At 49.7% G+C, this 16,146-nt stretch overlaps 1 protein-coding gene across 2 annotated transcripts in view; it reads right to left on the reverse strand.

The window, feature by feature from the left end:
• Positions 1-8,465: 8,465 nt before the first annotated feature.
• LOC135896209 (uncharacterized) overlaps positions 8,466-16,146 on the reverse strand; it is a 224,891-nt gene continuing 217,210 nt past the window's right edge. For both annotated transcript variants that reach the window (XM_070523634.1, XM_070523635.1), the window contains 4 exons: positions 15,480-15,866; positions 13,870-14,332; positions 11,082-11,315; positions 8,466-9,154 (listed from right to left, as the gene is read on the reverse strand). In XM_070523634.1, the coding sequence (XP_070379735.1) occupies positions 8,780-9,154; positions 11,082-11,315; positions 13,870-14,332; positions 15,480-15,866 (1,459 nt within the window). In that variant the 3' untranslated portion in view covers positions 8,466-8,779. The remainder of the gene's footprint in view (positions 9,155-11,081; positions 11,316-13,869; positions 14,333-15,479; positions 15,867-16,146) is intronic.

Below are 16,146 nucleotides of genomic sequence, written 5' to 3' on the forward strand. Positions count from 1 at the left end.
ATCCTCTTAGCAGAGGAGAGCGGCACTCGCTGTCGAACGCCTTGCTCCCTCCACTTCGCACGTCGCGCCTCGTTTGTCGCCTGGCGAGCATCCTCGACCGTAACGTACTCGCGAGGCCTACCGCGCAATCCGTTATGCCCCGGGCCAGCGCCCTCCATCGCCGTCTCTCTCGCTTCGCAGTCAACTATCGCCACAACCGCCGCCGCCGCCGCCGCTGCGTGACGTCAGCGACGGAACACCTGTCTACAGAGGCTAGAAGGTTTTCCTAGTGTCGTGAACGGCCGCCATTTCAAGGGGCCCCTGTGAAACCAGTTTGGATGCACTGCGTAGGTGGCGCTGCAGCTACCAGGCGAGTTTTGGCGGCGCTGTTCTAGGCGCGCCGTTCGCCCAGCCAGTTGGCAAGTGCGCGCGGGCTGGGATTTGTGCGCGATTTGTTTGTGCCTCTAGATGCACATGTAATAATGCCGACAAAAAAGGTCGCACGTGTTTCGTGCCGCTCTGCAAAGGTGGCTACAAGTCGTCGAAAGAAAAAGTGTCGTTCCGCGCCCCGTCCGACCCTCATCGGTCGCAAGAATGGGCTCGAAACATAACGCGAGATGACAAGGCTCTCGACGAAACCTGTGTCGCGCGCTCAAGGCATTTCAACGAACGCTACGTTCAAAGCAGGAGATAAATTGCTACTTTGTCCCGGCTGTTAGATTGAGCCTCTCTCACCTGGCCAACATACACAGTATGGAAAAGCGTACTTCTCGAAACCCTGCACTGTGACGACGTCCGATATGCAATACTTGCCTACGATGCAAATACTCAAGAAAGCTTATCTTGAACCAGTTCAGCTGGCAGCATAAGAAACGACTAACGACTTTGAAACAAATAAATGCAAGGAAGCGAAAATCCCTTGACTTAATCCGCCCCCCCCCCCAAAAAAAAAAAAACTTTCAGCAAGACCGTCAAAGACCTCCGGGTACTCCCGCAGTCCATCCCAACTATTGTGCTGGAGGAGAAAATCGGAGGCCTTCCTCCAAAGCAGCGCCTTGGTGTGAAGGCACGTTTCGAGGCAGCTTCCAGAAAGTCAACCCGGGGCATGCGGTTCAATCAGCTGTGGGTGTTGGTATGTATCCTCATGCGGATGAGGAGCCCACAGCTCCTGATCCGCATTTGCAAAGGGACAACGTCTGAAACATCGACACGACAGAACGGTTTCTAAAACTAATGGAAATACTAATTTTTATAATGTCGTCTAGAATCCCATCAAAAGGCCATCGTGCTGATTCAAGAAGTGCACAGTTTTTTAATGAGTTTATTGTTTTTCTCAATGAATGGGAAGAATATGCTGCACAGCATGGTGGCGGTTTTTAAGTGCAGGAACTGCCCTTGGGCTGCGTGTAACGCTGCAAAGCACACTGCCGCTTGTAAAATACCTAACCACGTCCCTGCAATACAAGTACTTGTTGACCGCAAACCTAAGCCAAGACTGGATGGAGAATGTATTTGGTATTGCGTGCCAGTGCTTCGGTTGCAATGATCATCCAATAGTGGGGCAGTTTTTGATAATTATCAACAACCTGGCTTTCTACAGCCTCGCAAAGCCTCCAAAAGGAGCAAAAGTACCTGCAGAAGTAGTGACTGCCCTCTTGCAGCCATCTCATGTCCCCAAAGAAAAAAATGCGCGAATAACTGAACTTGTCGATAATTTACTGGATGGCGGAAACTTGGCTTCTGCTGCATGCAGAGCTGCTCGAGGAGCACAGCAGCCTGAGCGATCCTCAGGGCTGTGTAGACAAAAAAAAAGTGACGGCAGACTAATCTTTTTATGTAGCTGGGTATGTTGTAAGAAAAATCCTTAAAAGATTTCCTTGCCCTCAATGTGCAACTTGTTTCAGCACTTTGTCTTTGCAAGCCGAGTCAAACAACAATACCTCGCTTACTCGAAATTTTGACCATGGAGGCTTAGTTTATCCATCAAGGCCAATTGAACAGCTCATAGCAAAGCTTGAGGACGCATTTACGGTGTTTTTCAGTCGCAATAAGCTACACGCAGATAGCATGGTCAGCTTTCTGCATTTTCTTCAGGGACGTGAGCTTCAAGGTGAGAGCTGCGAGGAGCATGGACGTCGAATTACGACAGAAGTGATGAAGTTTTACGCCTTGACTAGGATGCATTTTCTTGTAAAGTCAGTAAACAAAGCGCGCAGCAATAAAAGAAAAAGCTGCTGAAAATGAGGCGCTGTCGGTAGCCTCGCACAGGGCACTTCCCACAAGGAAAGGCATTAGTATATTGTTGCCATGGAACCTTGTGTAATAAAGACATTCCGCCCTGCAATTTGTCCCGCTTCATTTTCTCGTTTCGGTATCATGTACAAGATGTGTTCTTACGCTTAATTCTTTACGGCGCAGTAGGTCGGGCCCGATGTGACGCTTGCATTTGCTCCGGCCGCGGCACACTCTCGGCGTTACAGCTAGTCCGTGTCGAATCTAAATGACAAGAGAACCTATGCCAGAGTTTGCACTGTCTTTAGCACTTTAACGCCTTGTCAAAGCAGTGACAGCAGCACACACACAATCAACCGACTGAACCAGAGAGCACTACCCCCATGAGAGCTTCTTGCGCCTGCCCGCGCGCCAGCGGGCGGTAGCGCCATCTGCCTTGCGCATAGCAAGTTATTTCAGCTGCGCCGGCTCGGTCGTGACACTAGGAAAACCTTCTAGCCTCTATAACCTGTCTGCGCGCGCCGCTCCTTCCGCCCTCCATCGCCAATGGGGCTCTTGCATTGCCCAGGGGGCGCTGCGAAAAAGGTGCTAAAAAGCGCCCTCTGTCCTAAAATGGGTCGTACCAAGCTGGGCCGTCTGCTTCGGAAAGCACGTTTACAATATGGACCGGCCACTTTCGGTTGTGTTGTATCACGGCCTGCAGCGAATATCGGGCACCGAAGATTTTTTAGAGCGCAGCTCTTTGGCGTCCGTTCCTGGGTTTCGCGTCGTCGTCGGCGTCGTCGTCGTCGGCGTCGGCCTCGTAACCAGCTCGCCTCCGCCGCCGCGCTCCGCCACCGCGCATGCGCCGCTGCTCCGCCGCCGCGCATGCGCGCTGTCGGCTCTCCGGGCGAGGGAGGATGATGGAAGGGAGGAGGAGAGACTGTGGAGGAGGGCTGGCTACACAAATGGCTCTTTGGCGTCCGTTCCTGGGTTTCGCGTTGTCGTCGGCCTCATAACCAGCTCCGCCCCCCTTTCATCCCCCCAGCGCTAGCAGCGACCGACTGATACCGCTTTCGTGAGTCCGCTACCGCACTCACGAAAGACGTCGTGCACTTCCTGCAACTCGCATTAACCGTCCATCGATCCACACCGATGTTAGTAGTGGGGGACTTTAATGTTGACATAAAGACAAACAGCAATTTCCTAACACTTATGCGGGAGAACATCCCGTTCCTCTCGCTCGTAACGCGTCCCACGGCTGTGACAACCTCGCGAGGCACTTGTATAGATCTCGTCTTTGAGAATCAAGCATTGGTGTACCAAGTCGAACATATATCAGTCTATTTCTCCGACCACAAAGCTTCCTTCATGACTGTCAAGAACTGTTAATGGAGTCTTTGTTAAAGGAATACGTGTGAAAAATAAAAAAAAAATTCTGTGATAGCGCATACATGTGTTGCTCGATTTCTTTGCGTCAATCTATCGAAAAGGTGAAACAGCTTATTTGCTGCGCTCAAATTTCGCATTAGGAAGTAACGTAATCGTCGGTAATTTTTTCAGGGGTGGCACGCTGCGTAAAGGCAAGTATGCAGTGCCGAATGCGTGTACGCCGTGCAAGAATTAAGCGGCGAAGTTTTAGTGCAGTGTCAATCGCAAGTGAAGCGAGTCGCGTACGAAGTGGAACTTCAGGTAAGGTTTGCACGCTAGCTGCTAGATTCAGGCGCACAAACGCGAGGAAATACTTGCTATAAATGAATCCACAGCAGCGATAAGCAGACATCCTGTGTACGGAACTGCTCGAGCACACGACGATACGCGCCGCGATGTACGAACTCCTCGATCGCACGATCGTACGCGCCGCGACGGCAGCGGTCTTTCGCCATGCCGCGAAACGGCGGGCCTCCTGCAATCTTTGTTGACTGCATGCCGCTAAACAAGTAGTTATGCCTGCGATGTAGTAGCGGCCATCTGTCCCTTTTATAACTAGTAATAACTGATGGAATGCATATGAGCTCGCACGTACGTGCGAATCGCGCTGCAGCGCGAGCTCGTGCGCTGCTCGCTTGAGGTAGCTTTTAATGACAGCGCTCGAACATCGATCTGCTGTAATCAATACTACCTTGCTGCGCTGCCTCAACATGCTGGCTTGAGGTCAAGTATGAGCGCATTTAACTCTCTAACCTGTGCTGCTCGTAGTGAGGTAGTGAATGGTCACCGAATCTTCCTGGCCATTTGTGGTCATTTGCATACACCTGGTCACTTCACCACTTCGCATCGGTCGAATTGTTAATCGTCGCTGTGGCCGTGTCTCGAATCGTGAATTACCAGCCATGCCTGCTGCTATGTCGGTCTGCTGTCGGGACTGTAGGCGCAAAAGACCGAAATTTAGAGTGAGTGAGTGAGTGAATAAACTTTATTGTAGGTCCGGCGAGGACGCGAACTCGTCGCGCACCCGGCTAGTCCCACGTCGGGACCGGCAGGTCTAGCCCACCGGCCCGGTCGCGGGCACGCCGGACAGCCAGGATTTGCTTTTCTAGAGCGGGGCTACGCAGAAGCGAGTCCCACTCCTCCTTGATGAACTTGGGGTATGTCGACCCGCACTCCCAGAGCATGTGGGGTAGAGTGGAGGTCTGGCCGCAGGACGGGCAGGCGTCGTCGCGATACACGTCGGGGTAAGCCTCGTGGAGAGCGGACAGACACGGATATGTGCTGGTCTGTAGGAGCCTAAGCGAAACGGCTTGCGCCCTATTCAACTTGGGGTGAGGGGGTGGAAAGACCCTTCTGGACATGTAGAAATATTTAATAATCTCGTTGTGAGTAGCAGGAGCGTCCCTGTGACCGTAGATAGGAGGGGAGTCAGTGCTCCTTATAGAGGAAGCGCGGTCGGTGAAGTCACGCGCAGCCTCGTGGGCAGACTCATTGAGGTTCGGGGGAGCACCCTCGACCGATCCTACGTGTGCGGGAAACCAGTGAATTGAATGGTTTGAGAGAGCATGTGGACTCGAGCCGCTAAGAAGACGAAGAGCTTCCTTGGCGATGCAACCCTTTTGAAAAGCCCTAACTGCCGTTTTGGAGTCACTCTATATTTCGGAACCACGACCGTCTAGCAGGGCGAGGGCGATGGCGACTTGCTCGGCGACTCCGGGGTCTGAAGGGCGAATCGAGGCGCTATTGGAAATGTTTCCGCTCGAGTCTACCACAACGACGGCAAAGGTCTTCCCGTCACTGTACTCCGCAGCGTCGACGAAGCTTGCGCTAATGTCGTGTCGCTTGATCTGTTTGAGGATGGCGGCTGCTCTGGCCTTGCGTCGGCCCTCGTTGTGGACGGGATGGACGTTTCGGGGCACAGGGGCCACTACGAACTTGTCTCGAATTTAGAACGCAGATAATCAAGCAAGCTTCAAGACAGGCGAAGCAGTCAGCATGGCGCGAAGTTTCGCTTACTCAGCGCGACGAACTGCAGCTATGCAGCGCACCAGACGCTCCACTTCGTGAGGTCTTGAAGGAAAACGGTAGAATCTGATGTTGGGATCCAGGCCTCCTTGTTCCTGGCAGCCCACGACGCAGAAGTAACGACGGTGACGCCTTTTCGACGCTGGGCTACTTCTCTCCGGATCGGCGTCACCGATTCCTTCTGCTCCCAGCATTACGTCCCACGGCACACGGAGAGTCCGTTTTCGTTAAACTATAAGCTGCGGCGAGCTCGCAGCGTGGTCGGCATGGTCTGTGAGAAGTGACGAGCCTTTTGGCACCCGCAACATAGCAGAAAAAAGTGCCAATCGACGCAAAACTCGGCCTACAAACGTGCTTCGCCATTTTCGTTAAACTATAAGCTGCGGCGAGCTCGCAGCGTGGTCGGCATGGTCTGTGAGAAGTGACGAGCCTTTTGGCACCCGCAACATAGCAGAAAAAAGTGCCAATCGACGCAAAACTCGGCCTACAAACGTGCTTCGCCATAGCCAGGGCTCAATACGACCCAAGCTGGTACGACCAAGATGTCGTTTCCCGCGCCGCCACCAGGCGCCGCTACTATACCTCAAACTCCAGCGCAAGACGCCCATGGCCGATTGCTCGGAGAAGGTCACGTGGTCTTTTTTTTTGTACTGCTCGACTAGACGCCGTGTTTTTTTTTTTTTCAAGGCCATCGCGCAACCAGCCACTCAGAAATGCTTTTGTGGGATAAGCCCAGGGCCGATTTTAATGAAATTCCTGGCATTTGACTGAAAAATTAAATTCTAGTGACTGTTAGAAGTGGAATTTCGATTTATGGCCTTATTTTTTTACAAGGATCTTTATATAGTTGTGTGTTTAAAAAAAATGGAAGCCCTAAGTTTACAAATTTGTCCCTCTGCGTCAGAAACAGATATCGCCGTTCTGTAAATAGCATCCACCAGAACATCCACAGCGGGCAAATTTGATATAATAATTTATGCATGTTTACAATGGTTTTGCGAATGTACTACTCACATATTATTGGTGTACTTGAGAAAAATGTATAATACATACATTTTTTTCGCTTTAGATGTGCTATTAGATGCAATTTACAGAATTGTGATATCGTTTTGCATTGCTGAATTACGGAGTCGTGAACTAGATTCACGAATTTGCGACTTTTCGTAATTAAACAAAACGAATGGCCTAAATAAGAAATCGGCTTCCATCAGTCAATAGATTTTCACTTTTTCTTTTAATTGTAATGAATCCCGTCGAATTTGTTGCAGTGGTTGTTGAGAAAAATTATTTCTCCTTTCCTATGTATTTAGACAGGAGCCCCCGAGCTAAATCTTTTGTAGTCTGGGAACAAGGTAAGCATCAAAGTTTGCAAACTCTTCTTACAGCGTACAATAAGTTGCGTTAAGCGGAGTTAAATAAGACTCAAAGCAAGCAGTTACTCTTGAAGAAAGAAAGAAATGTTTCCAGTGCTCGCTTTGTTCTCGGGGTTTATACAAGACGATTGCAGCACTGGAAAGGCGCGCGCAAACGTTGACAACTTTTCCTTCGTCCGTATCCTATCCGTGCAGTTTCTCGAAAATTTTCTAGACGGAGCTCTGGAGTTAGTGTCTACGGGAGCTGCCAGTGTGGCTGTTCAGCCATCGTGGGAATTATTGAGAGTATGCATTGATTTGCCTAAACCTCGCCCTTCCGACATTGAGACTTCGCATGTTGATTGTTGACAGTTTATATCACGCTATAAGTTCAAGAATTCGCAATGATTGTGCAAGCACGCAGAGACTTAATGCCTTCAGGCGTTTCGAAAAATATTTTCGGAGATTTAGACCCATAATCCCAATAAACGAAGCCACAATTATGAAGACTTACGACACGATTCGGCCTATTAAGGTAGATTATCTAAGAGGCGGGCATTATTTGCATAACAAATTGCAATGTCCATGTAGCTAAATAAAATATTTACTAAAGCTAAGCAGTAGTGGAACCATGCCTGCTTAGCCCAAAGATAAGACTAGTGCTACTCTTGAAAGATCCGTTCCAAAATTGTATAAAAAAACGCATTGGCCTTACAGTTAAGCTCATTTCAAACTGCTTGACCTACGCATGAACATCGGCTTGATAAACAACAGATAAATTAGCTGCGGCTAGGGCCGCACTTGTCTGCTTCCCATTGACGAAGGCGTACAATCGTTATCGCGCTCACATACGACTGTTTCCAGTATGACTGCATGGACATGATAGCGACTACAGATAAAATAATTGATAAAAAATGTTGCAATGCGTTATTTCGCGTTGCCATTGCAGGATTGGGCGTTCCGACCAGTAAGCCTTCAGTTGCACAGCTGAAAATGTGCTATAAAAACTGGCTGTCGGTCTCTTTAATGGGCCGGATATTAAGGAAGTAGTGCTAGTTTTACGATTTCTGATAAGCAAACATGACTTCACTGCTGCTCAACTTTAATTTTGTAATTGGATCATGTGCCCCAAAATTAACAATTAAAAAAAGGAAGGTAACACATTCTTAAACTTATCCACCTGTACATAGCAATTATTCGCGCAGGCAACGCTGCCCTAAAAGTAATCCACTTGAACAGACCTAAATCCGCTGTGTTTCATTGGCTATTCCAAAGTTTCGATCTACGATATACACTAAACTGAATATTTAACGACGTCGGCGCGTACATGGAAGCACCAGGTACTAACGCACACGCTTTTCCTCACGTCCTTAAGTAACAGCTTATTAATTGAAGCACGTTCCTTACGGAGATTGACGCAAAAAAGCAAATGCGCAAGCAAAAATTATAAATGAATCAGGAAAAAAGTTGAGCTGCATGGAACGCAACATCTTTCGTACGTTGAAATCTTGATCAAGAACTGCGCTTGTCCCTATGTGCCTTCTTTGTCCCATCTTTTAATCGCGCTACCGTACTGCCCTTGAAGATACATTACCAACAAGCCCACATTGCAACCCCCGTGAGCTCAGGCAAAGTATTTAAAAAAAAGAGCACAAAATTGTACTCATATATCGCACGTTATTTGCAATTCATAAAACTCTGATGCAAAACGCTATGGGCATACAAACGAATGGTGCCTCTTGAAGGAACTCGGCCACCACTGTTCCATATTTGGCAAGATGTCACGCCTGCTCAAAGAAGGAGCACTTGTCGGCGCGGTTCATGGGCGCATCGGGTTTACAGGAGAACGCGCGGCTAAACGCAGCCATGTTGCTCAGCACCTTGGGACACAGTTCACCCCGGCCGCACAGGCTGCGGCAGAGAGTCACGAAGAAGAGCATGTCCGGCGTCAGCGAGATGTCCTTGCTCACGGCGTAGCGTCTAGGCTCGGCCGCTCGGTGTTCCTGAAAGGCCCGGTACGCGACCTGGGCGGCGGCCACGTCCATGAGCACGGAGGAGCTGCCGCCAGCGCACGAGATCTTCTTCTGCAGCTCTTCGCGCGTGGCTCTCGACATCCAGCTCCTCACGGTTCTGTTGGAGTCCAGGAACGCGCCCTTCTGCGATGTTGATGTTTTGTGGAGCGTGTAAGCAAGCGTGGCCTCCGAGATGGAACAGCGCTCGTGATCTCGGGGGTTGTAAGTGTGTGCACAGAGGGAGTGCGCTCAGGACATTGCCAAGGTCTGATTGGCACACGGCGTTGCTACAGCATAGAGTTTCATATTAGTATACCTAGAGGCAAATCTGGCGCTGCGATCGTTCAACCATCATGGGAATGATGGGAAGTACAGGCTTCGGATTGACGTTCTGTTGACTGACGAACTAGTGCACAAGTATTTTTTTAAAAGTTTCGGTTTCGCTCCAAGTGCAAATTCTATAACCTGCAGTTCGACAGTGCAACGCAAAGCTCTCTGCGTTTGTTATGTTGCTCGGAGTGGCGATAGCGCGCTGGGTCAGCGACTGGGACGATGCTTGGGTCGCGGTGTGGCGTTGAAGCCGTGACGAGAAAGCGGCGGCATCGTAAACGTTGAAAGAACATGTTTTGAGCGTTTAGACCTTTGTTTGTTAAGTGTGTTAGGTTGGCACTGTAGCGTTACGTGCTTTATGAAACTTCAGAATAGAACAAAGAAGGCACTACTGATACAAGACATATACAATTGTACTTCTAGTGGCTTGACAATCAAATTTTATTGAGGGCTTCATTATGTGGTCATTGAAATGCGTGTTTTAGGACTTTGAGAACACAAACTTACTTGTGGTAGGAAAGACTGTTGCTTCCTAGCTGTAGTCTAGTGTCGCACAATGGGTACCCGCAAAGCCACGCTGTAACGCTCCGGAAGCGGTACGCCAATATAAAATATGATGGAGCATACTCGTAGGAGGCCACTAGCGTCCTAGCTAGCACTGCAGCAGATGTGTTTAAAAGTACTTGAAGACGTTCAGCAATTGTGACAGCCGACGCAACCTTTCGAAAGAGCGAGAGAGTTCGCAAGTGCCTGTCGTCTGCGAGAAAAGTCTCGCGTTTGCAGCGAGCAGGCGTCGTAGCAGACGACACTTGTAGCATTCCCGACCTTGGCATTCCTCTCAAGGGCGCAACGCTTTGTCAGAATACAACATTTTTATTTCCAGAACTACTTGATGAGTATTTTTATATAAGTACATGCACGGTTGTTTTGCTGTTGCAAAAGTGAATAAATAATTATTCTTTGACGTTAAATTGGGAACAGAATCGCACAAGTATGCATACCCTGGTGTGTCCTGCTGACAAACCATAGTAAACCATGCTTCCATCTCAAAGTCATGCAAAGTTTATGTAGCGTGTTGTGCATTATATAACATACTGCAGAAATAGAATTGGATTTTACGCGATAATATTTGAGTATAGCGCTGTTTACTGCGCCAGAAGCAAACGCCACTAGTCTAAAGACCGAAGTCAATCCGAAGCCTGTACTTCCCATCATTCCCATGTAGGTTGAGGCGACGCTCATGATAACCCCCGTAGACACTAGCGCCACATTTCCCTCTAGGGTATTTTTAGAAACTCTATGTGCTACAGCCTCTCTGACTGGCTCAAAGTACCATCGTTGCAGAATTCGATGTTAGGCGGAATCTATACAATAGCACCCTCTGAGACCGCGTGAGAAAATACGGTGTTCAAGTTACACCCTCCCCGTGGCGGCACCCTCAGAGCATAACGAAATGAATCGCGAAGGCATTAGCTTTCATATATACTGGGTCTATTCTATCATCCGACCCTGACAGTCCCTGACTGCCCATACAAGGCGGATATTTCAACTAATGAGCGTTGCGCAGTCCTGGACGGCATACGAGACGGCCAATCGAAATGGCCCGCTGAAATGCCGGAACCGGATTGAAGGGGCCAGAAATACGTTATGGCGCCCCACGAGCGTGTGCGCACACACGACCTTCACACGATTACGCGCACCCGCGGGGTCTCGGCCAAGCGCGGCGGAGGATGACACCCACCTGCGGGTCGAAGCCCCTGACCAGCTGCCTGGCCACGGCCGTGCCGAAGGCCGCGTAGTTGACCGAAGCGGGCGCGTCCGTGTAGAACATTGGCGGCGCCGCCACGGCCAGGTGCAGGAACACCGAGTTCCACCAGTAGTCGTACTGCACCGGGAACGCGTACTCGCCGTGCCGGTGCAGCAGCGAGTCGTTGAGGGGCCAGCCGGGGAACGTGCGACGGTGCAGGTCGGCAGCCTGCGCAGTCATCGCCGCTGGTGCAAAGGCTGTGCACGCGTAATCGATTCAGAAAAAAGGTGCACGGCACCACAAACGAAAAGGTGCAGAGGGGGGGGGGGGGGTGCCAGTTATGGTGTGCCGGGCAGCGCCCACTCGCTGCAAGGTTCAAGGGTGCACTGCTCTGCGGCGGCACCTTGCCTTGCACACCGTTCAATCGTGCACGGGGGTGCAGGGCGCACCGCTGCACCTCGCGGAATCGAAGGCCTAAGTGCAGCGCACCGTGAATAGGTGCAGAAGGTGCAGAAAAACTTGGCTGAATCGAATAGACCTATACTGTATACTGAGCGTGCGCTGTTTTTTCATTGCTTAGTAGCTTAGACAAGAGGAGGTGACGCTGTACTGAAGCTACCGCATGGGTGACTTCCCAGACGAAATTCAGATCTCTCACGCGACCTTGACGGCTCCCATGCAAGCTTTGGCCCAGGTAATAATGAGTACATTGATTCCAGCGTGTTCAACAAACCAAGGCATGCGAGAGACATGTACAGCCTCCTGCATTTTCAACTATATCGCGCGAGAGGGCTGATATTGTCGTCCGTAGTCCTGAAGGGAAAATCGTATTTTGTTGGGCGTCCAGGCGAAAAAGCTGTTGCGAGTAGCTTGAAAATGCCTGAAGGCCTCTCACGGCAATGCAAAAGTCAGCGCGCTGGAAGAGAAACAGTGAATATTATAATGCACATTCGGTAAAATGATTCTAGCGTATCAGAATTAATTTGATTTAACAAAACCTTATTATTATCCTTATTAGAGCACATTTCGACAAACACCCCTTCATAGATTATGAACAAGTGCAAGGCAACGACAATGCTTAATGCAGTTCATATTCTTGGCGTGAGATAATAATACTACGAGCACGCCACCATGCCTTATAACTCGTTGCTTTACACGTGTTTTTCGTTCTTATCGGCGACAACGCTTGCGTGGTTGACCAGGCGTAGGTGAATAAACTTTTCAGCAATAAAATGTGCTGACCGCCTGCCATGCCAGTTGTTCAGGCTCTCTGGGCAACATAGAACGGGAGAGTCTTCCACATAGGCTGTCACAATGAGGATGAACACTTCCTCAATTCTTCTCCGGTAGAGATGATGCACACATTTTTTGTTTTAAAAACACTAATAATTTGGTATAGGAGTACCAGAAATTCAGGGTCTAGGCAATGAAGACCAATTATTTCTTGGTGTTTTATAAACAATACATGTAGTTATCTTTATTGCTCCTCGAGAACAACATATATACAACATACATACTCACTGATGAGCTTTACTGAGTAACCACCAAGGTATGTCACTTGCAAAGTGGCACAAATCAGTGCACCATTGTCACTGAGCCGGATTCAAGGTGTAAGAGAGATAGTATCGCTAAAGAAAGTGCCGTGTATGAATGCGGTTAAACTAAGTTTGTCGAGCAATAGCACGGTTTTGCTTGCTTTAGTAAAGTACACAGACGCTGCTCGGCACCGTCAGTGACTACCGGCATCTACAATTGCACCACAAGATATCACGCAGACGTTCCTCGGCGCGGCAGCAGAAGCGAGTGAATTGACCTTCATGCCGCGTCTCGCTTCAACGCGAACTAACCGTCGAAAGCACAGCGCGTACGAATCTACCAGCACTCGATCGGCGCTCTTTGTACACGTCGCAGATTGCTTTCAAGACATGGGCGCCCACGCGGCATATGCAGCAGCCGCCGGTAGTGGCACGCTAAATCCCAATTTGACCTTGTCGGAGCTTGAAGGTCAGATTTACGGAACCAGGCGTTTTCTGGGTTTGCACCTAAAAACGTAGAGCTATCGCTCTAAAAAATATTTTCCTAATTATGCTCCTTGTGGCAACATGTCTTGCTTAGATGCTGCAATAGATGTTGACAAGTTGGCTACAGAACATAGAGTTTCCCTGCGACCTCTGTAACTATAATATGATTTGCAGAAGCACTGCGCGATGTCTTCGACACTGGCTGTTATAACCGCGATAAGAGACGAAAACCTCAATCAGCGATAATTTACGCGCTTTCCTCTGAACACGTCTCTCTGTGCGCGATGGTAACAAGCGGCAGGGTAAGTGGTTAGAGTTATCGTATTGGATGGAGCCTATCTAGAAGGAGCCTATACAGTAACTCTAGAAGGGGTCGGTGGAAAGCGCCGCCGGAGAGCGGTGGAGCCGGTGGAGAACATTCCATTTCCGAAGACCGGGGGACAATTATGTTCGCCTATTTTCCTTATGTCAAGCGCTCGGGTGAGATTAAGACAATTCTTTCCGTAGAGAATTGTCTTTAGGTCACTGGTTTCAGGACGAAGATAATATTTTAGTTTGGAACAACGATCTTTTTTTTTTCGATTGACCCAGCACTTAAAAAAAAGGCAATGTCACTAAGCTGTTAGTGGACTACGGCTGGCTCGGCTCTCTTTCAGACGTGAATGGCAAGTGCCTGGCGTTTTTGCCGGTGGAGCTTGTTTGTATGTTTTAGGTTGTCGCCGACTATAGCTTTGTCAATGTTTTCAATGTTGCACGGTTACCTGCATCCAGCCTTTCAGTGGCGATGAAAATTGCCTCGGGAAGGCGTCCAGGTACTTGTGGATGGCGCTGGGAGGCAGCATCGGTTTGAATCCCTCGGCACCGAACAGCGACCAGTACGGTTCTAGGTGCAACCGCTGCGATATGGCCACCGCCTCGATTCGGGCGGCCGGATCTATCCAAGGCGCCGCGTCGGAGAGCAGCCGCTGGGTGGTGTTGCGCAAGTCGTCGAAGATGGCTTTGACGGTGCTCAGCAAGGGCGGCTGCAGCTGTTCACCGACCCTCCACACGAAAAGCCACTTCTGGAAGCGGCTCTCGGTGAACGAGTAGCATTTGCGGGGCCTGAAGCGAGCCACGGCTTCTTTGTTGCCGAACGTGGCGACGGCGGCGGCGTACGAGTTGGCGTACGAGTAGTCCTGGATGAAGCGCCACGCGACCTGCTCCAGGATGGCTGCGTTGCTGAACCTTGAGGGCAGAATGAGGAGGAGAAATGCGTCATAGAGAGAACCTGCGGCAGTGCTATAGCTATACGCTTTAAGTGGATCATTCAGTGGTACCACAAGCATTCCCGGATTTGAAGGTGGTTGCACGCGTAGTTTCTTACGCCTAAAACTGCCTGCTCCGTCAATATCACCCACAGGTTCATGGAGACTTCTACTTGCGCAGAGTATATAGTGCACAATCTGGACCGGCCCTCTTTTGGAGTCGGAGGCTCGCAGAGCCAGAGTTAGTTTAGAGAAAATATTCGCTAACACCGATGAACATAGGTGGGTTGCTAGAGTGCTCAGACATCTTTATACCTCAGAGACCCGGAACGATGGAAGAGGTAAGGAAGGTTGGCAATCACACACACACTACAAAAAGGTGCGAAAGAGATGGTAAACTTATTGCAGAGGATGAAAACGATGAGGATGAGGATATGAGGATGTTCAAAGTATTTTACAAAGACGGCAAAGACAAAGCCAAGAAATAATATTTTTACGATAACACAAATGGCAGTGCCTTGCTTTAGGGTGCCCGAATTGACTACTTGAGCACAAGGAACACAGAGGAGCAAGTATTTGCAACATGGTGACACCTGGGAGTGCTGCAGAAAAAGAAGTTCACAGACGATTCCGATACTCCTTAATACGACATTTGAGCGCAGTTCTATACGTGTTTTCATTTCGCGATATATTGGCTGGTGCAGGGATGTTTCCTTTCACTGAAAGGGAGGGGGGACCTAAAAGCGCCACGCGTGTAATTCACACTGCGGCTCGTTATGTCTTCCAAGAAGTCTGGTCCTCGATTTTATGACTCAATTCATTACCAAGTGTGCAGCAGGCTTTCGCCTTCAAGTGTTACAGGGAATGTAACATGCTGCCGAACATCTTTTTTTATCACTGGCGCTTCCGGTATTTTACACCTCAGGAACACTATGCGAATGCACAGCATTGAAGAAATAAAGTGCACGCGAGGTTGACGAGCAATTTGTATTATAAAAAAAAAAAACATTATAACGAAGTAGACCGAAAAGTGACACAGTGTAATAAGGTAGTCTCGAAAAAGACAAGTCGCTGTTTTTGAGAGCTCTGATGTTCCGTTCCCCACATAAGTATGAGACACGCAATACCTCTCGAAGATGTTGTTGGTCACGGTGCTCACAATCTTGTCGACGAGAAGCAGATTGTCGTCCGGTGAGAGGCGGTGTGGACGCAGGTGTTCATTCAGGTAGTCCAGCCAGCGGTGGCTGCTCACGTTCGGAGTGAGCTGGTCGAGGTGGGCTAACCGCAGCTTCATGATGACGCGGTTGGAGCTCGCGATGCCCTCGGTGACGGCGCGAACCCACGCGTCCTCGTGGGCCACCAGGTCCCGCAACTGGGCAAGCGGCGTGTCTCCGGCCCCGTACAGTCTGTACATGGTGCGCACGTATTCCAGCCGCTTGCCGCGCGCTTTGGAGTAGTTGACCCACTTAGCGCGGTGGAGGCTGACCTCGCTGTAGGCCATGTGTAGGCTGTACCTGCACTCAAAGGGTGGAGTCCGTGCGTATAGGAACGATTGGGAAACCTGGGACAACTGGCACGAGACGCACTTTTACAGTGAGTAAAATTCAACCCAAGCGTAAAAACGTATGCGCAATACACATCCCTGATGCCTGTCGGCTGCGGATGAGAAGCGGCTTTTCAATAAGACTTTTATTGAGGAAGTTCACAGGGACCGCTAAACGTTCGTAACGCGACAGCATTAAAGACCCCGTGTCACAAAAAATCCGATATCGGCATCCGACGTCGCCTAGCGAA

This window comes from Dermacentor albipictus, chromosome 8 (assembly GCF_038994185.2).
Source record: "Dermacentor albipictus isolate Rhodes 1998 colony chromosome 8, USDA_Dalb.pri_finalv2, whole genome shotgun sequence".
In the NCBI taxonomy this organism is placed as follows: Eukaryota; Metazoa; Arthropoda; class Arachnida; order Ixodida; family Ixodidae; genus Dermacentor; species Dermacentor albipictus.